The sequence below is a fragment of the Brachyhypopomus gauderio genome, chromosome 3, assembly GCF_052324685.1.
Source record: "Brachyhypopomus gauderio isolate BG-103 chromosome 3, BGAUD_0.2, whole genome shotgun sequence".
In the NCBI taxonomy this organism is placed as follows: domain Eukaryota; kingdom Metazoa; phylum Chordata; class Actinopteri; order Gymnotiformes; family Hypopomidae; genus Brachyhypopomus; species Brachyhypopomus gauderio.
In genome coordinates this window covers 32,061,997-32,084,708 of record NC_135213.1, presented here as the reverse complement: position 1 = coordinate 32,084,708, position 22,712 = coordinate 32,061,997, and the positions used below count along the sequence as shown (strand labels likewise).

Below are 22,712 nucleotides of genomic sequence, written 5' to 3'. Positions count from 1 at the left end.
AAGTGCGCAAGTACCAATTGAAAATTCTTTGGCACTGGCATTTACAGTGCTTTAATACTGGCATTTAGATTGTATACCATTGCTAACTGAGTACAGTTAGTTGCCAAGATGTGTCACTTATCACCATTTTTAAATTGGTGATCTCGTCTGCAGCCCCGGGGACGGCTCACACTGCTCTTATAAGTAGCTGATGGAGCTATCGGGTGGAGCAGCAGAAAAGCGTTCACCCAGTTATTGCAAATCACGAGCCCCATGATGCCACAGCTGGGGTCGGGAGTCTAAGAGCAAAACTGGTGCTGCTCTCTGGGTAGAAGGGATGCATTACTCTGTCCCCTGTCAGTCACAGCTACACTAGCCAATCAGGCAGTAGTGGGCAGTTCTACAGTCGCGTTTGGCTGCCCTTTGTTGAACCGTGAGCAGCAGTTCGAAAATATCTGGTGTCTTCACATGTCTCGGAGGAAGTGGGTGGTTGATGCACGCACCAGGGTTTGTGGTTGTCATATGAAGGATTAAGCAGCTAATAGGTGGTAATTGCCATATCTTAAATTGGGAGAAAATGGAGCATAAATTAACCATCCAATTATTAGTGACAATGCAAAGCATGAGCACTATAGCTCCTGTCAGATGTGTATGAAACTAATTTTAATGCATTAAATTTGTTGGCCTTTTTCCTTCAGTGGTTATTTTACTCTGTCCACCAGACCCATCAAACCCACGGACATCCTCCCACCAGAGCGAGGTCATGAGGTGGCGAAGGAGCTAGGCGTACCCTACTACGAGACCAGCATCGTCGCTCAGTTCGGCGTCAAGGACGTCTTCGACAACGCCATCCGTGCCGCTCTCATTTCCCGCCGGCACCTCCAGTTCTGGAAGTCCCACTTGAGAAAGGTCCAGCGGCCTCTCCTCCAGTCCCCATTCCTGCCTCCGAGGCCTCCGCGCCCCGTGGTAGGCATCCCTGACCCCCCTCCAATGGATGGAGAAGGCCCCGACTTCCTCTTCTGTAAATCCCTGTGCGCTGATGTCCTGTTCGTCCTCCAGGGCGGCGCTACCCGTGTCTTTGCCCATAAGGTTTATCTGGCGACTTCCTGCTCCAAGTTCTATGACTTGTTCACCATGAATCTCGAAGCCACGGATAAGGACGTTGAGGGGGATGAGTCCTTGAAGGGAGACGAGGAAGAGGAACAGAGTCGGATAGGAGCCAAAGAGCAGGCAGGACGCACCAAGAGTCTGGACATTGATAAAGAGGGTAAAGGGGGCAGCCTCCAGAGGCCACTAATACTCGAGCAGGGCTCACTGAGGACTTCCCAAAGCGATAACTCCCTGCCAGCCAAGACCTTGTGCCCCGTGGGGACCCTGGGAGCCGGCCATCCCCTTTCGGGATGGGGCCGGGGGTTCGTCAGCGTCTGCCTTGAGAAAGTGGACGACCCAGTAACCGGCCGGCCGAGACCCATGACTGTTGTCTGTATGGATGAGCTCATCCAGGAAGCCCCTTTCCGGGTAAGTACCCAGGCAGCTCAGTACACTTGCCACCAGGCATGTAAAAACATGTAAAACTGGCTTAATGGAGCATAGCCATTTCACTTTTACTGCGCCTAAATTCACTCATAAAGTTGAGGTATTTAGCCGATGAGGGGAATCAGGTGTGCTAATTCCACTCCACTGTGGCCCTCCAGAACTGATGTCTCACATCTGTACTTTAGCTGCTAACCAACATAAATCTATATTTAATAGATAGTGTGACGTGTAAAAATGGACATTACTAAACACTGTTATGCAACTTGGTTTCTAAAATAACAGCATCTACAGTGCTAAATGATGAAAGAACAGAATGAGCAGGAGAGAAGATTGTGGACAGCGCTAGCAACATCTAAACAACCCACCCCCCCAAAAAATAAAAAATAAAAAGGGACAAGTAAGCACCAGAATAAATGGTCTGCACAAACTAAATTAGAGACTTTCTGTCAAGGGGAAATATTTTTAAAAGTGATCATAGGATAGATTATAATGAATAGGCTGTTTGGTAAAGTAGGGAAGGGGTCCTAGGTTGCCCTGCTGTGGGAGAGTTGAGTCCATGCGGTCTTTTTGAAGACGGAACAGAGGAGATTGGTCTGGGAAGGCTTTTATGTACACTCTTAATTGGCGGGCAGAATTCCCACCATGACTTTAAGAAAAACAAGGGGAGATTTTGTTTCAAACCGAAAGCCTGAATAGCGAATGGGAGGCCCTGCCATTTTGTATGTTCATCTGAACCTGGTTTCTTTTTAAGGAAGATTTGATTAGGCAATTTATTTAAAGCATTATTGACTGCTGCCTGGAAAAGTGAGAATTAAATCAATTAAACGTCTGGGTTTATGCAAACTTATGACATGGGAAAGACTAATAGAAAATAACACACACAGACCTGCGTTCCAAAGTCAGCATAGTTCCGCATGCGTTTGCCTATGTGGCGTGCCATCTGACTCCGCCCCCTCCATCCCTTTCCCACCCAGGCGGTACTGCAGTACCTCTACACGGGACACCTGGACGAGGCACGGGGCGACCTCATGCAGGTGGCCACCATCGCTGAGCTGCTGGAGGTGTTTGATCTGCGCATGATGGTGGCCAACGTGCTGAACCACGAGAGCTTCATGAACCAGGAGATCACAAAAGCCTTCCACGTGCGCCGTGCCAACCGCATCAAAGAGTGCCTGAGCAAGGGCACCTTCGCCGGTAGGCCACCTCACGACTGCCTCCCTCACCGCCGCTGTGCCCTCTCATGAAACACTGTTGCCTCGTTAATGCCCGCTCTTATTATGGATGTTTGCTGCCAGTGATGGTAAGTGTGCTGCTATGACGATGAATAAACAGTAGTTATGTAACGTAACTGTGTTTGTCATGCTGGCATCTGGTCATCTGTGGTCATGAAACACAGCTGTGTGGTTTCATAGTGGCTCCTAAGTTTATTACATGGAAAATAAATTCACGTGTGTCGCTTGCGGTTCTTATTCCAGTTCCTACACTGAGTGGACTTTGAATGGAACTGCTCAAACCGTGTCTGATGCCTTTTAGTTCTATGAATCTTTTCCATAAAATATGATGTTTATTTTTTTATGTTGCTGTACATGTGAAGAATATTTTATCCAGTGTCTGATCCTTGCCTGATGTTTTTCTATGTGCCTTGGTGATGTCTTGCTGTGGCTTAATTGGTACCTGTATGTGGCAGTCACGTCTCATGTCTTCTGTGCTTTTCTTTTTGTGTTTAACATCATGTTGGAGAGAGCTTCTGTCTGGTGCCGTGTCATTTCCTCCTCTATCAGACTATCGCTGTGACCCAGTCCACCTAGATTATTTACCTTTCACCACCATCTTTTTGACACAGTTTTTACTTTCTTGTTCGGAGGGGCGCAAAGTGTGAGAGCAGGTTTGGGGGGGAGGGATGTGTGGCCGTCTTTCACTGGCATGGCTTGACTTAGCCTTGTCCTTGGTCTGCCCTGTGGCCCAACTTGTGTAAACTGCCACCTGTAAAATGTTTTTGTTGTGCAAGTGTAGGTACGTGCAGGGTAAAGTGGCCGTAAGGAAGCAGAGCAGGACCGGCTCTGTTTTTATCTCCCTCAAGTGTATATAGCCAGGCCCGTCCTAGAAAGATATGTGAGGGCATAAATTCAGGGTATTTCTTTCTTTATTTATTTTTTTTGCTGCAGACAGTCCTTTTCTGTGGTAGAGTCCTAATTTTAGTGATTGTTTCACAGAAGGATGCTATCCTGAAAGTCAAAGCACAGTTCTCTAGGCATCTTTAGTGAACTAGATTAAGAGGCAAATCTGCCATTACTTCAGGACTTAGCCAGCTAGCTAGCTATCTCCCTTCAGAACTTCGCCAACTAGCTACCTCAATCTAGTTACAAAGCTTAGAGATCTGTGGTGTGACATCATGGCCTTCTAAGCCTTCAGAGAAAGAGCAACAAATACCTGGATGGGAATAACAAACATACTTTATAAAGTATTTCAAATATAAATTCGTTTGGGCCACTTTACATATTCTTGAATACTAGCCTATAGGATGCATATGTATCTGACTGGACCTAATCAAAACTTTGTTAGTAAGGCTGCAGGGAATAAATGCTGGAAATGTGCCTATATGCCCCTTCTGATGATATTTTGAAGGGTTCTGTGATTTAAATAAAATTCCTGATTCTATAGTATAGGAGCCTGCCCTGTCTCTGCATCCTGAAGCTACATCATTATTAGTAAACAATTACCCTATGCACATGCTACCTTAGCTAGCTAACTTTTGAATGTTGACTAGCAGGGAGAAGGACATTGAAGCGTATATAAATGAAAAGCCTTTTCACAGAGCTGCCTTTCAGTGAACATCTCACAGTGATTCAGCAAGGTCATCTAACTCTATGAACCTCTTCCAGAAGGTTATGTTCATAGTGTCTGTAAGATGCACTGTGGCTGTTTGGCTAGCAGCTAGCCTGCAGAATTCATAGCATATTTGTTATCTGTAGTTGCATTTCAAGGACTGCTGAGTTACATTTTGTAATCCAAACAATAACTTGTTGCTGTGTGTAATTGGTGTTTTTTCTTTAACAATGATATAATATATTTTTATATAAAATATATAAAAATATTTATAATTATATATGGTGTGTGTGTGTGTGTGTGTGTGTGTGTGTGTGTGTGTGTGTGTGTGTGTGTGTGTGTGTGTGTGTTGTGTGTGATGTATGTCATAAAGAACTTTTATTCAAATGCTTTTAAAGAGCATTTGAAACCATGTTAGGAGTGATACCATATATGTGCAATGTACAGTTAAATGCGTGCAGCTCATGCAGTTTTGAGACTAAAAACAGTTCAAGACTTTAGACTTAACCCTAACCCGGACCATGTTAGCAAAGTCTTCAGATAAGGTGATTACCTTAGTTGTAATATGGAGGAGTTCAAGTAAATAGTTAATATTTGTGCCCTAGCAATTCTAGTCTTGTTGGGTATGTCTGTTGGTGTATCCTCCTTGAAAGTTGTCAGTTTATTTCAAGAACTGCAGTGGATCATGTCGATTTTCCATGGCTTGAGAAGAATGGAACCAAGACTGGGAAATTCATTTTGTTTTCCTCTTATGCCCCAGCCGTTGGGCCCCTCCTCTGTGTTTTCTGTCTTTTCTAAGCCCTGTCTGTCTATTTATTACTTTGTTTGTCTGTCTATTTGTCTCTTCGTCTGTCTCTCCGTGTTTGTCTCTTGGTCTTCCCCCTCTGTAGCCCCGACTCTGTGACACACGCCAAGATGTGTGCTCTTTTCCGACTGGTTTTAGATGTGGTGTTCCGAATGGACAATGGCTACCTGCCGGCCCACAAGCCCCTGCTCATCTCCAGCTGTGATTGGATGGCAGCTATGTTCCGTGGGTCTTTCATGGAGAGCTACATCGAGGAGGTAAGTAGAGATTTTCCGCTGTAACCAGTGTGCAGTATGAATCACAAAATTGGTTGAACATTCCTTTAACGCCATTGATTACACAAGGTCACCCTGATCCTGCCTCCCCATTCCCACGGGCACCTTAACAGGAAACTGGCACAGGTAGTTGAAACTGGGCCACCGCCATGGCAACTGACCCATATTGCAGCGGCGGTGGCCTATCGTATCCGCGTGGATGAGTGATGTGGCCCGCTGGCCTTGCCGTCTCCCAGAGGGGAGGACAGGGGTCAAGTGGGACTGGGGGAGTGAAAGGAGGTCACGGATCACCGGTGACACACTCACCGATGCCCACACGAGGGACATCTGCTTTGTGTCTGCTGCCCACGAAACACAAAGCCTTTGAGAGCACAGGCGTCTGGGTCTTGTCTGTGCTTGTCTAGTTTAGAGGGCCAGGGAACATTAAAGGTTTTGCAATTTGGCTGAAGAAGTCGGGTGAGCAGAGGGATTGTCAAATGCCACGAGGGATCACATTGCCACAGGTTTAAACATTTAAAATGCATTGCTGCTTGGAGTGCTTGTAGAATTCCCTATTGCAACACACCCAAAAACCACAAATGAATGTCCTCTTTCTGTAGTTTATTTAGAGAATCCACCTTTTTAGACTGCGGGTGTTCCTCATTTTTTCGCACTCATTTCTACCCATCTAAAGATCCTTAAAAGTAAATGAGAATAATTCAGAATTACCAGATAATTGAGAATAACCAGAGATCAAAAATACACTTAAACAAACTTTCATTTTGTGCTGCAGTGACGGTGTGTTTGTGTGCAATGGCGTAACAGCAAATTCTGGGCCCTGTACACTCTCAATATCAGTGGGCCCCTATAAATGCCAGTAAAAGAGGCACATGAGCAAAATGGGCCCCTCTCCCTACTCGGGCCCTGGGTAGTCCACTTTCCCCCCCACTACCACGCCCATGTTTGTGTGTGTTTGTGTGTGTCTGTGCTCAGCTGTTTCCTGAGCTGCAAACGTATAACATTCCTTTATGAAATGATGCAAAAAAAAGAAAAGGATTGTGTAATAGGTAAACCTGTGAAGCAGTATTAATAGTCATTATTTATCCTGCATTAGAAACTTCACTAATATCCTGCATGGCATTTCAGCTTTATTGCCTTACAGTGTGTCATGGTACACTTAATATATATTACTCTTTGTAAGGCAATGGTTGAAAAGGATCTCCCATGAATTTAGCATCATGACTTTTTAATTCAAGCCTATTAGTCAGGTGAGGAGGCTAAGGTTTCACTGTATTCCGCTCCAGACCGCATCACGTGCACCCTAGCCAGCTTCCCCAGACACCCAGCCACCCGCTCGAGTTCTGGAAAGATGAACTCTGAGAGCAGGGGCCTGGGGTCTGACCGGCCCGGGCGAGATGGAGGATGAAAACAAGGTGTTGGTGGCCTGTGGAACGGCAAACGAACAGGATAGGGCAGTGTAGCCTTACAGGCAGTGAGTGAGCTAAACTTGCAGTGAGGGCAGCTCACGCAGGAAACGAGACACTGAACACTTCTCTATTCTGACTGCACTGGCTGTGAGGTCACTTGAAGAGCAGTGAGGTGTCTGAAAACAGAAGAACCATGTGCCATGGTCCCAGGGCCGGAGTGGGACACTTTTTCAGCCCGGGAGTTTCATGCCCAAATCCGGCCCAAAATTATTTTTCCCTCCCAATCAGCCCAAACTAGAGACTGACATGAGCCGGCCCATCGGGAATCCTCCCGAATCTCCCGATTAGCCACTCCGGCTCTGCATGGTCCTGCGAGACGTTTGGTGAATGAAATTCACACCGAACATTAAACCTAACTAAAACGAATCAAAAATAAATTAGGCTTAATTTAGAATGTATTTTTTTAGCCAGCTGTTACTGGTCCATTAGTCTGAAGCAAAGCTTTCTGAAGCAGCGTTTAGTCGTGTCGGCAGTCTCATGTGTAAAAATTAATAGGATGTTTAACGAATGCAGTCCTTTTTAATGTGTTACTCTCACAAACGGTGAGCACTGGTCAGCAGAGCTGCCTTAAGGCAAACTCGCTACTATGCACCTAAGACCCAATCTTTTCAGCCCCTTCGCCGGTGTTCAGTCAAAAACGCCCGTTTCCACACGTCTAGGAAAAAATGCACGCAAACAGGCAGCAGTGCGCGAAACCAGACGGTTAGCGGGTCCTCGCTTTGAGCCTGCCCCCGTCTGGCAGGCACGAGCTGGTGGAGCAAGCGGCCGCAGCGATGGCGGCGTTATTTATAGCGCGTGTTTGAATAGTTGCGGGCCTTGGCGTTCTCGCACGGGTGGGGGTGTTGTGTAAGCGCGCGCGGTGCTGCGCACCAGTCAGCTCGGCTCACACAAAAGGTGCGCTCGAGTGGTTCCTAAACGCTACTGAAAAGCATTTCAAATCGCCGCCGTCTTCGCCGCCTCGCATTTCTGGTCCTGTGTGGATATCTGCGCCTCCGACAGGCAACAAGTGCCTTTCACACCACACGAGTTATAATTAATAAACCCACAATGCTCTGGCACATCTGTGCCACTTCTCACTTCTGAGTTATTTATAATTCTCTCATTTCTTTTCCTCGACCCTGTCTATAGAACTTGATGTGCATCTACTGAAACCACTTTCAAGGCTACAAGAAATAAAAATCTGTAATACTTTCCAAGCAAATTAATATTAGGTAAGTTTTAGTGTTTGCAGCCATGGCGAACCTAGAGGCGGGAATACTGCAGCACGGTGCTCGCGTGTCTTGCCCTAGAGGCGGCACGTCGCGCGACTGCTTGCTCTGTGAACATACGGCAGACGCTCGGGCGTCGGAACGCTTCTCGGCAACAGCACGCATGTGACAGCAAGTCTGATTAGCGCGAGGGCGAGAGGAAGCTTGACTGAGAACCTGTCAGATGAAGTGAAAGGAGAGATGCTAGTCAGAAATTATTTCTTTGTTGATTTTTTTTTTTTTCGTTGTTTCTTCTTCCTCTTTTTATCAAACCAGGTTTGTTATACATGCCAAATCAGTGAAAAATCAATCAAGTTTGCATATCATACCTTCAATATTGAATATGATATTGGGCCCTATGTTTAATATTCTTTTAATGGCTGTTGCCTCTTATAGGTCAAAACCCAAGAGGTTGAATATATCATCATCATCCTTTAAAAGTACTTTCATTTTACGATGTTGAATCTTTGACAGGAAACTACCTCCTGTGTTCCTACTGTAGATCTTAACTGCCCTTTAGACTTAATTAGAGGCCACAGTCAGGCTGACATTCTGCTAATTGGTCCAGAGTCTGGAAGGTGTAGGGCACCCCTGGGGCTTCAGAAGAGTCCCTGAATTCTCATTCCCCCCGACGTGCCCTCTGGAACCATGTAGCAGAGGTCTTCTTTCTCCACAGGCATGACAAAGTAACACCTGTATGCAAATGCAACACTCAGATTCTTTGGCATCTTCTCAATTTCTGTGTCAAAAAATTTGCCATCAGGACGGGATCGGTATGATCAGGGTATCCAGAAGGGATGTCACAAAATGGTAAGGTCTTTGATCCTGGCTAGTCCCAGTGCCAGAGCCTCCTGAAGATCTGCTGGGAAGGCTGTGGTTTTCACTAGAGTGCCAGCAGACATAAAGGCTGCTGAAGTGTCTCTGCTCCCCAGAGCTCTCGGTTGCTCGGGCAGTAGCAATTAAACCCTCAGTGTCCTGCCCTAATTCACGGAGGAGCCGCTGTTTGGCTCGGGCAAAGCGGCTGCGTGAAGAGAAGACCGCCATGGCTGGATCCACGGGTACGGCTCTCTCTTTGTCTGCGCTAAAAGACCCACTTGGTTTCTTGGAAATGGTAGAATAAACATGTCTTTGTTTAGCACTCTCTTCCAAGCCCACAACAAGAGCACAGATGAAGAAAAAAAATAAATCCTCCTCCCTTTGACCTTTGTGCTTTGTGAATTTTTTTTTTTTTTTTTTTTGGTGAGGAATGGGGTGAGAAAATAAGGAGATGATGTCATTTGCTTTGCGGGGGAGCCGATCTCGCCGGTTCGAACCAGATCTCCCCTTCTGAAGGTGTTACAGCAATGTGGGCGCGCTCTGTAAAGCGCGCTGTGTCCCAGGCCACTATCTGACAACGCCGTCCGTCCCCGTGGGCCGGCTCGTCGGGTTTGCATGCACGCGCGGGCCAGGTCTCCCATAGCGACACGCCCACGTGGTTATTTGTCCAGAGCCTTGAGTGGAGAGTGCCAACACTTTCGTGTGGTGCTTTTTATCTCCTGATGGATAAAAGACCCCTTGCGGAGGCCACTAGCCCTCACCATCCTCATCCTCTCCTGGGCTCCTTCCTCTCCATACCGTACAACCTTGCCTGCTCCTCCCCCCCCCCATGCTCCCTTGACCGCCTGCCCACCCGCACCAAGTGGTCATGCCCTTTGTCATGGAAGACTGCCAGGAGCACGCAGGTCTACATGGGGAAGAGGTGCAAAGCAGATTGCTGCATTACTGGACCAGTCTGCCTCTCCAGTTTCCGTATCCTGGAGCTGAGCTATGAATAACTCATCCATCCAACACTCCTCTCAATGTTTCATTTTATGTACTCAAAACGGTTGAAATATTTCATTTTTTGATGTTTTTTTTTTTTGCTTTGGTTGTTAGTCGACTGCTTCTTAAGAGCCCTATTTGAGCAGTTGTGTGTAACGCAATCATGTTGGCCCGTCTCTCCCTGTCTTTTAACCTTTCATCAGGTGTCCATTCCCAACACCAGTACTGCCTGTATGAGAGCTGTGCTTGAGTACCTGTACTGTGGCTTGCTGGCGCCCTGCCATGAGCTAGAGCCCATGGACCTCATAATCCTGGCCAACCGTCTCTGCCTGCCACGTCTAGTAGCCCTAACAGGTACGCTTGGTACATGAGCAGGCATTCATTATTAACGTGTTAAATACTACATGATCATCAGTATCATGGTGCATGCATACTAGATATCATGATTCTGAAGCAGGAGGTTCATGGTTCAACCACGAGCTGTTGCTTGTGCCACCAGCTTGAATCAGGGCTGTTAATGCTAAGAAGCCACGTCGCGTTGCATCAGATGTCATTTAGAAAGCTGTTAGGCTTGCATGCTAACTGTTGTGTCACTGTGGTCCACAGAGCAACACGCTGTAGAGGAGATCCTACAGTGGGCAGTTAAAGGAGCAGACATTGATGGACAGGTGCTGACTTACCTAGAGATGGCTCAGGTAATCTAACCGTGGTCTACGGCAAAATGAACCTTATTCTCAGGCCTATTACACTGCCTATCACACTGTTGTGAATTCAGAACCACACCAATGAATTAGCATTCATTTATTGGTAATTCTAATTCCAGTTCAAAGAGTGATCGGTGATGGCCTTTCAGATGAGCCTCATTGTTAGAAATCACCATTTGATGCTCTGTGTCCGCTCCATTTCACCCCTCCTCCTTCTGTGTATCTTCTGTAGTTTCACAATGCCAAACAGCTTTTCTCCTGGTGCCTGCACCATATTTGCACCAACTACAACAGCGTGTGTCGCAAGTTCCCCAAAGACATGAAAGCCATGTCTCCAGGTACAGACTTAATATTTACCCTCCCTGTCCAATGATGCACTCACAATAAGATGTTTTTCACTGCTGATCCCATCTTGACTGGCCCCCACGTCTCTTTGGTTCTGTGCTCTTCACCTCTTGTACACTTGTTTCTGGGCGGTTCCTCTAAAGTTCTCCTCCCCATATCTCCTCCAGAGATCCAGAAGCACTTCGAGAAGCACCGATGGCCCCCTGTCTGGTTCCTCAAGGAGGAGGACCGCTACATCCGCTCGAAGAAGGAGCGTGAACGCGAGGAAGAGATCCTGCGAAAGCAGCACACCAAACGCAGCTGGTTCTTCTGGAGGCATCCGGCCTCCTCCGCGCCCCACATCTCCTGAGGGAGGGCTGGCACCACACCCGTTCCCATCTGAAGGCCCCCTGCCCTCTCCTCCTGTACACCATGGCCCCTCATCCCACCAGGGTCCCCACAGTCATGGGTTGGGTTCTGAGGAGACCCCTACCTGTGTTTGGTGCGTCCTGGCTGCCGGAAGTTAGTCCGGTGATTCCTTCGCTTCTGAGATTCTTCTGCTTCCCCAGTTTGAGCCAGGCGGAGCACGGGAGCGATGCTGCGTGGCTGTCCAGGTGAAGAAGATCGGGAGAACATCTCTCTCTTGTATGTTGCATATTTCACTGTGCTTATCCAGTGAAGTCAGAGGCCTCGCCAGACCACCACATAAGGAGTGTCTTCATGGCAGTGATCTGCATCTTTTGAGACTGTTATTGTTCTTAAATAACTGCAAATGCACACATCCTCCCACGCCCTCAAGTACCACCCTCCACAAACCCAGCACTAGGCCCAGGCACTGGTGCCAGAGCATTGCATCTGTGCATGGTGCTGTTATGATAAGCTCCTTCTGCGAAAACCTACTTCTGAGAAGATAAACATTATCCCACTTGTGCTGCAAAATACCTTTCTGCTTTGAATGCACCTAGCACCTAAAATAGTGGCAGGGATTTGTAACTCTTAAAACCATGAAAGCTAAATTCAGTAGAATTTTGCCTCAGTACTGAAGCACCTTTGCCTCTTCACTCACTATGGGGGGGAAAAACGAAAAGGAAACATTCTCCATTTTGGATCTTCCGTGAGCCCCATTTTGGCTCTTCTGTTGTGCACTGAGGCACTATGTGGGGAGACTCCACACAAGAATCCCTGTTGCTAGGCCAGGCGCTGAAAAAGTACACTAGATAAACAAGAGGTGCATAGTGCAGGTCATTCACCCAAAAGGACCCTGACGAGGCACCAAAGAGAGACAGCTCTGGCCTGTTCGGATAACACCACCTCACCAAAACACACCGAAACTGAGGGAAACCACCACCACAACAACAACAATATCAAACTTCACAGCAAGTGAGGTAATTTAGGGCTGTACCACTACCGTGGGAGTACTAACCTTCTCAGATTTTAGTTAGTTTATAATCATGATGAGCTTGCTGTTGCATATTGACCACTAGCTACATTTTTTCCAAGCCAGATGGAGCACCCTGAGTTTACTGCGCTGTAGGACTCCACTAATCCAGCAGGAGCAGGTTAAACACCTGAACCTTGGGGTTTTTGTTTTATTCGTGACATGATTTGGTTTTCAAAATGGCTATAATCTCCAATATCTACCCGACGACCAAAACGCCAAGCGCTGTTTCTCCACTCCCCTTCCGTCGAACGCAACTCTTGAGTTCAGCCTCATGTCTTCTACCTCCATGGACAGACAGAAACGGAGAGCGCACAGAGGGGCGGGGATGGACTGGTGCGGAATTCGGGCCATCCGCCGCGTCGTTCAAAGCTGCGGTGCAAAGCCGCACAGCTGGAGTGTCAGTTTCCCCTCCGCGCAGTGACAAAAGCAATGCTCAGGATTTACCACCACAGCCACAGAATCGACACACTTTCTCTCCTGCTTTTCTTTCTGTTTTGTCTTTTAGTTCCTTATCTTCTCAATGCTTCCTCTTTCAGAAAGCTTTAATTTTGAACTTAAAGGCTCGTAGCAAAATGTGGCGCTGCACATCGTGCTCGTATGTTCGGCTTATGTGGAATCGCAGTATAATGTAACATAGCCGGCTGCAGAAGTGCTTGGGCCCCTTGTCAGGAGGGCTCTGTTGTTCACTGAACATTTTGCCAAATGTGTTCCACTGGCCTTTGCATCTGAATTAGCCAGTCTCATCCTCAGAACCGTAAGACTGGCCTTTCAAATCAAGAGTGAGTGCCTGCAACAGAATCGTTTCTTCTCCCTCAAATTTGGATATAGCGTAGACTTCCTTGTACTTTCAAGCCGTTCTTTTGCATGGGACGTGCTGAGAAAGATGCTCCATTTCTGATGCATGATTCTGAAGGTCGTGTTTTGCAAGTGCGCTATTTCTGTGGATTTTTAGAAGGAAATGTGAAAATTGGAATTGGTTGGGTGATTCTTTCTTTATTTTTCCCCCCTTTTCATGGCACCTTCCTCTATTTCTGGCTCTCTCATTTTTTTGTTTTTTCTTCTTCTTCTTTCTTCACCCCCTCAATACAGCACGCAGGTGTCTGTGGTAGCTAGCTGGAGACGCATTATGTGGAAAGGTTTTTTTCTCGCCGGAGATGTTGGAATCATCACTAGCTACTGAAATAGATGGGCGAGAGGATCTCACTGGGCCCATGTGTGAATGAGGCTGATCTTTGGAAGGAAAGACAGAAAGGAAAAAATAGAAAGAAAGATTAACAAGATCTACAGCCTGCACCATGCTGGTGCCAGGCTGGGAAGGCTCTGATTTCAACAAAAATATGATGTAAAGGCTTTGATGTTAACTAAACGATTTTAGACCTCTCTAAGGAAGTTGGTTTACATCCACAAGCTTTGATCCAAAAAGTTGATCCCCGTGTGGTTTGTCTTGAGTTTTTTGTTTTGCCCATTTTGAGGAATTACCTTTAACTGTGGTTATCTGACATGTTGAATCTGCACTTTCCGTTTGACAGATGGACGTGGATAATTTAAATGCATGTGATGGCAGTTTGTAGAGAATGAAATCGAGCCTTTGGAGTTGTAAATTGACTTGCGGGCTCATTCAGAATAGCGCAATATACTAGCTGACACTTGCTCAGTAAAGTTGCTTGTCCCTCAGCATCCAGCATTAAGCACTTCGAACTACAAACAGAATGGCTCTCACTGATAAATCTATGCTGTTCGCTGGTGTTTGCCCCTAGGATATTGTAGTATTTGGGATAAGATGATGTGTTACTATGGTGAAAAAACATTTTTTGTATACCCTTGCACATTTTTCTCTCAGATTGGCTCTGCCTTTGGTGTGCATGGCATTGACTGTTTCTGAAGCTTTTTTTAAAAGCAGTTACATTTTGTAGCATGGTATGACTTTTATTCCATCAATAGATGAACTTTTTTGGTCCATAACATTTCTGCTCAGTATTTATGGGTACCCAAAGTCTTTGTATTATTACACGTGCTTTAATGTCGCATCTTTTTAAGGACGGGGAGGCGGGATTTGTTTATGTATTTAAGGACGGGGAGGCGGGGTTTGTTTATGTATTTCTGTGGTGCAGGTTCATTTTTGTTATTACTGTTTAGGGAAAGGTTGAAGATTTGGAATGTATTTCTCAACACCTCTTAACAGTATAACTAGATAACCACTAAAAATATCTATGCACTTTGGGCCAAATTGTGAAACAAAAAAGGTGTTTGCTTAAGATATTTTCTGAATTGATAGTGACTTTCTGGAATTGTACATTCTAACATTAAGGCATGCACATTTACAGTAATGTGCACGAAATATTATCAGCAAACGTGGTTGCATGCAGTCAAAAGTTGGTATTAAGAAAAAGGTATGCACTTTGTCTTTAGACAATTATTCTATCATGGCCTGTATACAAAAGGATTAGATAGAATATGTGTTGCATTTAGGGGAAAACATTTAATGATCAGTTTGTGTACAGTTTGTATCCACTCGTTTGGTTAACAACGTAGAACTTTTCCTGTGCATCTCCCCAGAGGTTGCAATAGTAATGTTCCATTAAGCTCAGTATTTTGTCCGCTAGAAAAGAGCTGATTTTCTATCCTGGCATTGCCTGTGCCTTTGATTTTTAAAAGAAAAATCTCTTGTTGCCTTTCTCAAGAGGGGCCTATTACTAATGCCTTTAGGTTTTGGGTAATTGAGAAGTGGACTTGCGTACGTACACACACACACACACACACACACACACACACACACACACACACACACACTTAACCCAGGCAGCTGACCACCACATTCCTACTTGTACAGTCGGTGCCTGTGGACAACATGTAGCAAACCCTGCTGTCCTCTGCTTCTAATGCTGCATTATCTTCTTTGCATCTCTTATGCATGGGATGGTTCCTGATATATTTCCTGAGCTGAGCAGGAACCACATTTGGGGTGAACGGGGACCACGCTGGTGCGGCTGTGGAAGAGGTGGATGTCTGCGTGTCTGGGTTCTGTGCGCATGCGCAGTACCCCCAGCCCTTGACGCTAGTTGCTCTAAAATGGGCTCTACCGCCCTCTACAGGCCCACCGGAGTATACGTCTAGCTGTTTTTTTCCCGGTACAGTTACTGAAGATTTAGCGAATAAGAAATATGGAATGCGTTGTGCAGCGTAGTGGTTTTGTGTTTTGGTGCAGAGTTTTTAAGGATGGTGAGAATGATCCATTATGTGGCCGTGCAAGCTGGAAGATGAAGGGCTGTGTGTACATACTCTCTTCCACATGCTGTAGTCATGAGCATGATGAGCGGGCCCGCCCACTCGCCCGCCATTGGTCCCAGCACACAGCCATGCTCGAATCTGACCTATTGGGTGGTGTGTTGCTGTTAGTGTTTTTTCTTTTGAGCAAAAATGTTTTGAAAAAGTTCCCCAGATATGTTTTCTTGTAAGCTAATTTTGCTAATTTTATAGTTTGGCCTGAAACCTTAATGTACCTCTTAAGAAGTTGTCAGAAATTGACGTAGTTAAAAATAAGTTCAATCCATCCTCTGTTTTCTATCTAATCCTCGGATTTCTTATAGGAACTACAATGGAATTAACTATATGCAAAGAGGTGAATATCAATATAACTCACCTGTGCTTTTGAATTCTTTTTTATTATTGTTTAAATAATAATTTCTTTTATTTCTCTCTCTTCCAAACCAGTCTTGTGATTTTATTACATGACAACATGGTATTAACCTATGGAGTCTATCTTCATACTGGTCCACTATCTCAAGGCCATTTTCAAATGTTTTTGAACAGTTAGCAGCTGCCTTAAAGGCTCAGATTTGACCCATCGTCCTATTTTTGTTAATAAGTGACTATTATACCTTTTATGCACTTTGTGTGAAGTGTTGTAACCTTTGTTTGTTTGTTGTTTATTTTTGGCTATTACTATTAATGTTCTGACAAAAAAAGCACACACACAATTTAAGGGCTTTTTAAATAAAAAAGAAAAAAGGATTGATACCAACAATCAGAATGTTTAGCTGCTGTTGCAAAAAAATGTTTTCATGAATCCTTTGTACTTTTTGAACCACTGTGATTTGTACAAAATTGAACAAAAAAGTAGGATAAAACATTGCCATTCAAGTATTCTAATGTTTGACTCGGCTTTTAATAAAATTCCATTGAATTCGTCGACCATTTTATGCTTTGTGTATTTTTGAATATTAGTGGCCGGTTTTTAATGCTCGACACGGGGACATCAAAACGCCACAAAACCACAATAAACATGCAATCAAGAAGTATATTATGGGGGCCTGAAATATTTTTAGAGGCTACGTTCAAACAACGACCACTAGAGGGAGTAATGGATCAAGTTAAGGCTGCAGGTTGCCAACAGTTTTGAGCTTGAAGATGTTTTACAAGCGAATGACGTACCAGTCTGTTTCAGTTTTGGGAAGCACAAGAGTCCACCTGGGGATTAAAAAAGCATCTCCAGCTTCCTTTCAGCTTCCACTCATCTCTGTAGTTCTACAGAGCAACGTGCAGCATGCCTGCTTGATTTGTGGTACATTCTCCCCTTTAGCCCACAGATCCTGAAGGAAAGGCAGACGGTGATTATAGTGGCCGTCGTACTGAAGAATATCTCATCACGCTGACTGCACCAGCAACATCTGTTTTGTCATATATTGAGCAGAACCTTTACATGGGTTCAAGCATCATATGGAGGTGCAGTTCTAATGCAATTCATCGCGCCATTTTTTTCACCTTTCTGTCTGCCGATGGAAGTATCAGCAGTCATTACCGCACGCATCCTTTCCACAAGCAGCTAATGAAAGCGGGCACCACGCCAGATGAAGTCATCGCCCGGACTCGGGACACTTCCTCGGTTTCCAGCTGCAAACAACCTGGACCTCAACACTAGGGAGAAAAAAAAACAATTAAATATACCTTCATTCTGCTTTAGATCCTTTTATCCTTTTACAAAACACCTTCCACAGCTTGTTTTCCTAAATATTCTCTTTATAAAAATTATTTTCATGGAACCTTTCCTTAACTACAAAACGCATACATTTGTGTGTGCATGGTGGTGTGTGCAGCTGTGTGTTGTTTCGGCCCGTCCTCACACTAGACTCTCCTGAGAAGTTCGGCGGGTTGGTCTTCCTGTCTGCGTCCCTGCACGCAGCGCTGAGTCGGCTGAGTCGGCCTTCTGCAAGACATCTTTTCTACTCCGTTCACTCCCGTGGCACGAATGAATCAGACGCATACTTTCCAGTTCTCGCATGGCCGTCCTACCGTTTTTTACGGGGCTGGCCCGCCCGAAGGCTTTTCGTCAAAGTCACGTAAACAGGAGAAGTGTGTCGGTGGTTGCCATGGCGGGAGTGTGATGTGGGGAGACATTCGCATCCCGGAGCATCTCTTAGCAAATGCACGCACAGATGCAGACTCACCGAGCACAATTTCCAGTAGCGCTTTAAGACGAAGTTTGCCAAATGTTTTATAATTGAGCCCTACAGGCCGGAGCGCGGCACGCTGCAAAGAACGAGGTTGCGTTGATGTGTCCGTGCGGACGAGCGACCACACGGCGGCCTCGTGTTTGCGTGCGCTAATCACAGCCCGTGTCGTCCGCTCCGTGACAGATGTTTTCAGCGGAGCTGTGGAGTAAACTGCAGTCATCTCAGAGGCCAGGCTGACCTCATGGACAGAGTGCCCTGTCACAACACTTCCTGTGTCTCATACATATCCATTTAAAGCATGTTTTACGAGCTCTCAGTGTCTCACCATTGTCTTTTCAGCAAAACATGGATACTGTATCTTTAAAAATAAAAGATCGAAAAACCACAACACAATGCAGTCACCCACCAAGGGTGGGGACACACCATTTTGGCTGGGCTCCATCCCTAACTGATTTAACATTTAACTTTTATCTGGAATATTACATGAGGGTTAAAAAAAATCTGCAGTAATTATTTGCCACACTTGTTTAAAAAACGAGAGGCGACCAGAAAGTAGGATGCATTAGCAAATTGTTGACCGACAAGCAAATGTGCTTAACTTCACACAAAACATCAAAAAAGGGAACTGAAAGAGCCATTTGAAGCTTTGTCTAAAACCTGTCTATACGAAGATGGCACTAACTAAAGCATGATTATAATACTTTTGCAAAATCTATTAGTCTGTTGAAGAATGCTATGTCATGCTGTGGTGTGGTGGCAAAATGACAGAATGTAAATGTAAAATTTGTAAAATACACAATTACAAATTCATGTATTAATAAGTAGGCCTATTATAAATGTGCATTTTCCTAAGATAGACATTTCGCTGTATCCTGTGAATGAGAGGAACACCATTAGAATAACTGATAATACAGGAGAAGAGAACCTGGCCTTCTCCATCTGTAACAATTACCACCCAGACCACACCACACACTGACTGGTCAGTGCAGGGAGACACGAAAACACAGACTGCCCGTGTTATGCACTTTTTAACAATAAGGACTTGATCTCGGGTGAAATTCTTAAACGGTGATCTCTAAATACCGTTAAATAGCAAAATGTTAAAATATTTTTTAAAAGCTCGTGGGCAGATATGTTCGGACCTCTGACTATTCCCAGATGTTTTGTTCTAAATGCCAGATGTTTTCAAGTCCTAGATATGCCTCTGATCTTTAGTGTCAGACAAAATCATTATAGCTTGTTTGTCCAAAACCCAAGAATTTCATCACGGTTGTCTTCAATTCTTACTCCACAAAAATATTTTTTTTAAGTGTTAAATCAACTTCACCATGTCACTGCATTCCTTCAGCATGAGCTCATGGTCCTGCCCTACTTAAAGCAACTTTTCTTTTGGTTCAAGTTTGGGTAAGGCTGAGGCTTTGCTGCGTTAAACCACCATAAATGTGTCAGCAAACATCTGCAAACTTCTGTCTGATATTGTCCAGGGGGTTATACTCAGGGGTGACCTCACAAGGGTAGCCATTTCTATTTTAAAATGAAGCATACTTCCTGTCTGGTTATGAACAGTTCCCTTTTAAACCTGTAACTCTTTTGCATTGGGCTGTAAACATCATTCACTCTCTCAGAAGCTGATGAGGGTGTTATTCAACGGGCAACAGGTAAGACAGAAAGCCTTGACTACTAACCTTGACTATCTCGAGTTCATTAAACATTTCATACTTTCAGGGCAGAAGACCCGAATGCATCTCTCTCTCTCAACTAAAGTTATAATTCTTCCAGAATCACTGTCTCGTAAAGATGTCACCCCAAGTCCGAACCCATTAGTCAAACAGTCCAAGCGCAAGCCTTGCAAATTCCTGTCAAGTGCAGCATACTGTCACTACAGGGGCAGAGTGGAACTCTCCTGTTTACAGACTAAGTCATGAGTTTGCTTCTGTTACCTTGGCTATTACTCAAGTGATCAATATGGCCTGTCTTATTGTTTTATAAAGTGTACTGTATACAGGTAGAATATAGAGTGTGGGAAAAAAACAAAAATCAGAAACGCAAAGCCACAAGAACATGTTATATATGCTGGCTTTTCCACGGTTTCATTGGTTGAGCCCTGTGAATTGGATTATATGAGCTGCCATTAAGCGATAAGCCCAAATGGTTATGGCGCAGGCCGGGTTTTAGTCACCAGCTTGCTGTTTAAGTGCGTCTCGTTTGCCTCAGCCACAGTTATGGCTTTCCCATGCATGTGCCTGTCACACACTGGTAGCTATTGGAGATTAAAAAAAAAAACAAAGCAATGTCATGTCTAATTTAAGGATTTAGATGACACAGAGCGAACAAGGGTGTGAACAGTAATTGTGGATAATTCACACTGTCCGTTGGGCTATATTGGTTCTTACCGTGTCATTACTCTGTGTCTTGTCATTTCTTCTTATTCTTATTTCCTTGTTGTTGTTTACTTGCCTTTCATTAGGAAATGTGTGTTCTTTTAAAGGCTATTTGATGTTAGGTCAGAGAAATCATTGAGCAAACATATTAGAAAACATCTCAGTGTTCAACACAGATTTAATCACTGTTGTGTACAATGCACTCTTGTTACATCCCACTTGTGATTAAGTTTTACTTATTTCTATATTATTTTGAGCAAATCGAGCTATAAATTTAGCAGCAAATATTCTGGCTCTGAAATACTGAAAGGCTAAAATGTATTTTATTCACCAAGAAAATATAGAAGTCTGAATACAAACTTAAAGATGAGAACTGTGAGTGTGACAGGAGAGTGAAGGTTGCAGGCTAAAAACGGCTGTATGAAAATGTGTCGATGTCATTCTTTTGTGTTGTTTTGGTTGGTATTGCCATGTGAATGCTGTTGACCACAGTTTGACAGCTATACTGGGAGTTGATATATCATTGTGGGTGTTGATATATAATTTTGATTTCATCAAATGTTTACATACCTGATCTTCCTTTGTGATGTTTGTTTGGCTTTTGTTTATGAATGTACCACAGTCCCAAGATGTATCACGTAAGATAAATGTGAGATTCCCAAAGCATAAAATAACAGATTTTGCCCATTTTTTCCATACCCCCCTGTATGTTGTACAGTGCTGCATGATTTATTGATTTCAGATGCCATGACCAAGTCTCTTTTCATTTTAATTACTTTTTTAATTACTTTTAATTAGCACGTAACATGTCCTAACATGTAAAAAGCGAACTGGAAATTTGGGTTGTAAGCTTTCTATTACAGCAGAGGCAGCTACAGCCCTGTATGTATGTGTCTGTTTATTCTGCTGCATTCACAGGGCTTATATCAGTGGTCTTTCTCAAAGTACAGCGTCAGCAGAAAACCCCGCCACGCTCTCTTCCCACGGTCAGCTTTAGTTCAGTGTTCTAGGCCGACAGGTGGGTGGGGCATACACTCGCAGGCGACGCGTAGGCCCCGCCCACTCTGTGAATTTACCCACCCCCTGCACGTGGCCTCTATAGAGGAGAGTGGCCACGGGTGCGTGAGTGGGCGGAGGAGACGTGGTGAGGATGAAGACCCCCGGGAAGATGATGTCATCAGGAATGTGAAGCCAGTGTGCTATTGGTTCACTGCTTGGCATGGGGGAGAAGGCAGAATTGCTACAATGTTGTGGACGTTATCATAATTTCATTGTCAAAATTGCTCTGCGGTGTCATCTGGGTTTCCATACTCTCGTCTGCTTTGTAAGGCCTGCTTAGACCACCCTACACCTAAAACTTTCAGTTAGTCTTTGTCGACAAATCACTACAAATCAACTGGGATGCCAGTCTGTCGGTGTGTCGCGAAAAATATGCAGATATTCAGAGTGGAAGGGGAGAGAAACGCTTTGCTCCAGGACAGGCGTGGTATCACTGCTTCTAAGAACACATCAGGAAAGGAGAACTGATAAGAACAGGTGGTGATCAACTTAATAACGCTGCATGCCTTTAGGTAGGAGAAGTATACATTTACAGTTCCTGATTGCGAAGAAGGTTAAGGTTTGCTCCAGGCTCCATTGTGAACCAGTCAAGCATTCTTTCCTCGATGGACAACATAGTTTCTGCCGAAGCCGAGGAGTTTTTAGGAAGTGTGGCATTTCGAATTGATAAGGAAGAACAGGGCAAGGTAACAAGAAACACATTACACAAGAGAGGTGGAAGTTTGAAGGGTGACCCTTGACCTGGTTTGCATATCTCTGTGGCGTTGAACTTTGACCCACCTGTCAGGACTGAACCCAACAAAACATGCTTGTGTCAATCATAGATCTAAACCAATGAAGAAATATTTGGTCATAACACACAGTGTGAATCAACCTGGCATATGTTGCTTTTGAAAGGATGATGGTGCTTTATTAGAAGTAATATTTTCAAAAACTAACCCTAACCCTAACGCTAAATTCATCATGGTTAAAAATATTTAGAGCAAATGTTCAATATTCCTGTCAAAGTATCCCAACCCCAGTAATTATCCTAACCAAAACTTCCACCGATTCAATAGGGGAACTCCAAGAATTCCCTGAAGTCATGCATAATAGTATGAATGAGCAAATTTGTTATAGCAAAAGACTCACAAAGTTAATGACAGGACGATTGGGAATGTTGCAGGAATTCTGACATCTAGGCCCCATTTCCCAATTGCCCTAAAGTAATTAAGTAAGCTCCGCTCAGTGTGTGTGTGTGTGTGTGTGTGTGTGTGTGTGTGTGTGGGTGTGGGTGTGTTTGAGAGCCAAGACCAAAGCTCTGGTAACCATCCCCCACATTTCTGCTCCGCCCTGAGGAGCAGAGCGTTAGGTGGGCTGCTGAGTGTCTTGTCCTGGCCAGTGCACAGCGTCAGGACCTTGGCCACGACACTGCAGGAT

The 22,712-nt window shown here is 44.8% G+C and overlaps 1 protein-coding gene and 1 long non-coding RNA gene across 5 annotated transcripts in view; one reads left to right on the top strand and one right to left on the bottom strand.

Moving 5' to 3' along the window:
* The window catches only part of rhobtb4 (Rho related BTB domain containing 4), a 44,573-nt gene extending 27,976 nt beyond the window's left edge, over positions 1-16,597 (top strand). For all 4 annotated transcript variants that reach the window (XM_076997647.1, XM_076997648.1, XM_076997646.1 and 1 more), the window contains 7 exons: positions 702-1,497; positions 2,490-2,709; positions 5,285-5,403; positions 10,138-10,288; positions 10,541-10,629; positions 10,871-10,976; positions 11,151-16,597. In XM_076997647.1, the coding sequence (XP_076853762.1) occupies positions 702-1,497; positions 2,490-2,709; positions 5,285-5,403; positions 10,138-10,288; positions 10,541-10,629; positions 10,871-10,976; positions 11,151-11,332 (1,663 nt within the window). In that variant the 3' untranslated portion in view covers positions 11,333-16,597. The remainder of the gene's footprint in view (positions 1-701; positions 1,498-2,489; positions 2,710-5,284; positions 5,404-10,137; positions 10,289-10,540; positions 10,630-10,870; positions 10,977-11,150) is intronic.
* Positions 16,553-18,155, bottom strand: LOC143509189 (uncharacterized). The gene is made up of 3 exons (XR_013129608.1): positions 17,524-18,155; positions 17,165-17,317; positions 16,553-16,992 (listed from the first exon to the last, which is right to left on the bottom strand). It is a non-coding gene; the product is annotated as an uncharacterized LOC143509189 (long non-coding RNA).
* Positions 18,156-22,712: the final 4,557 nt, after the last annotated feature.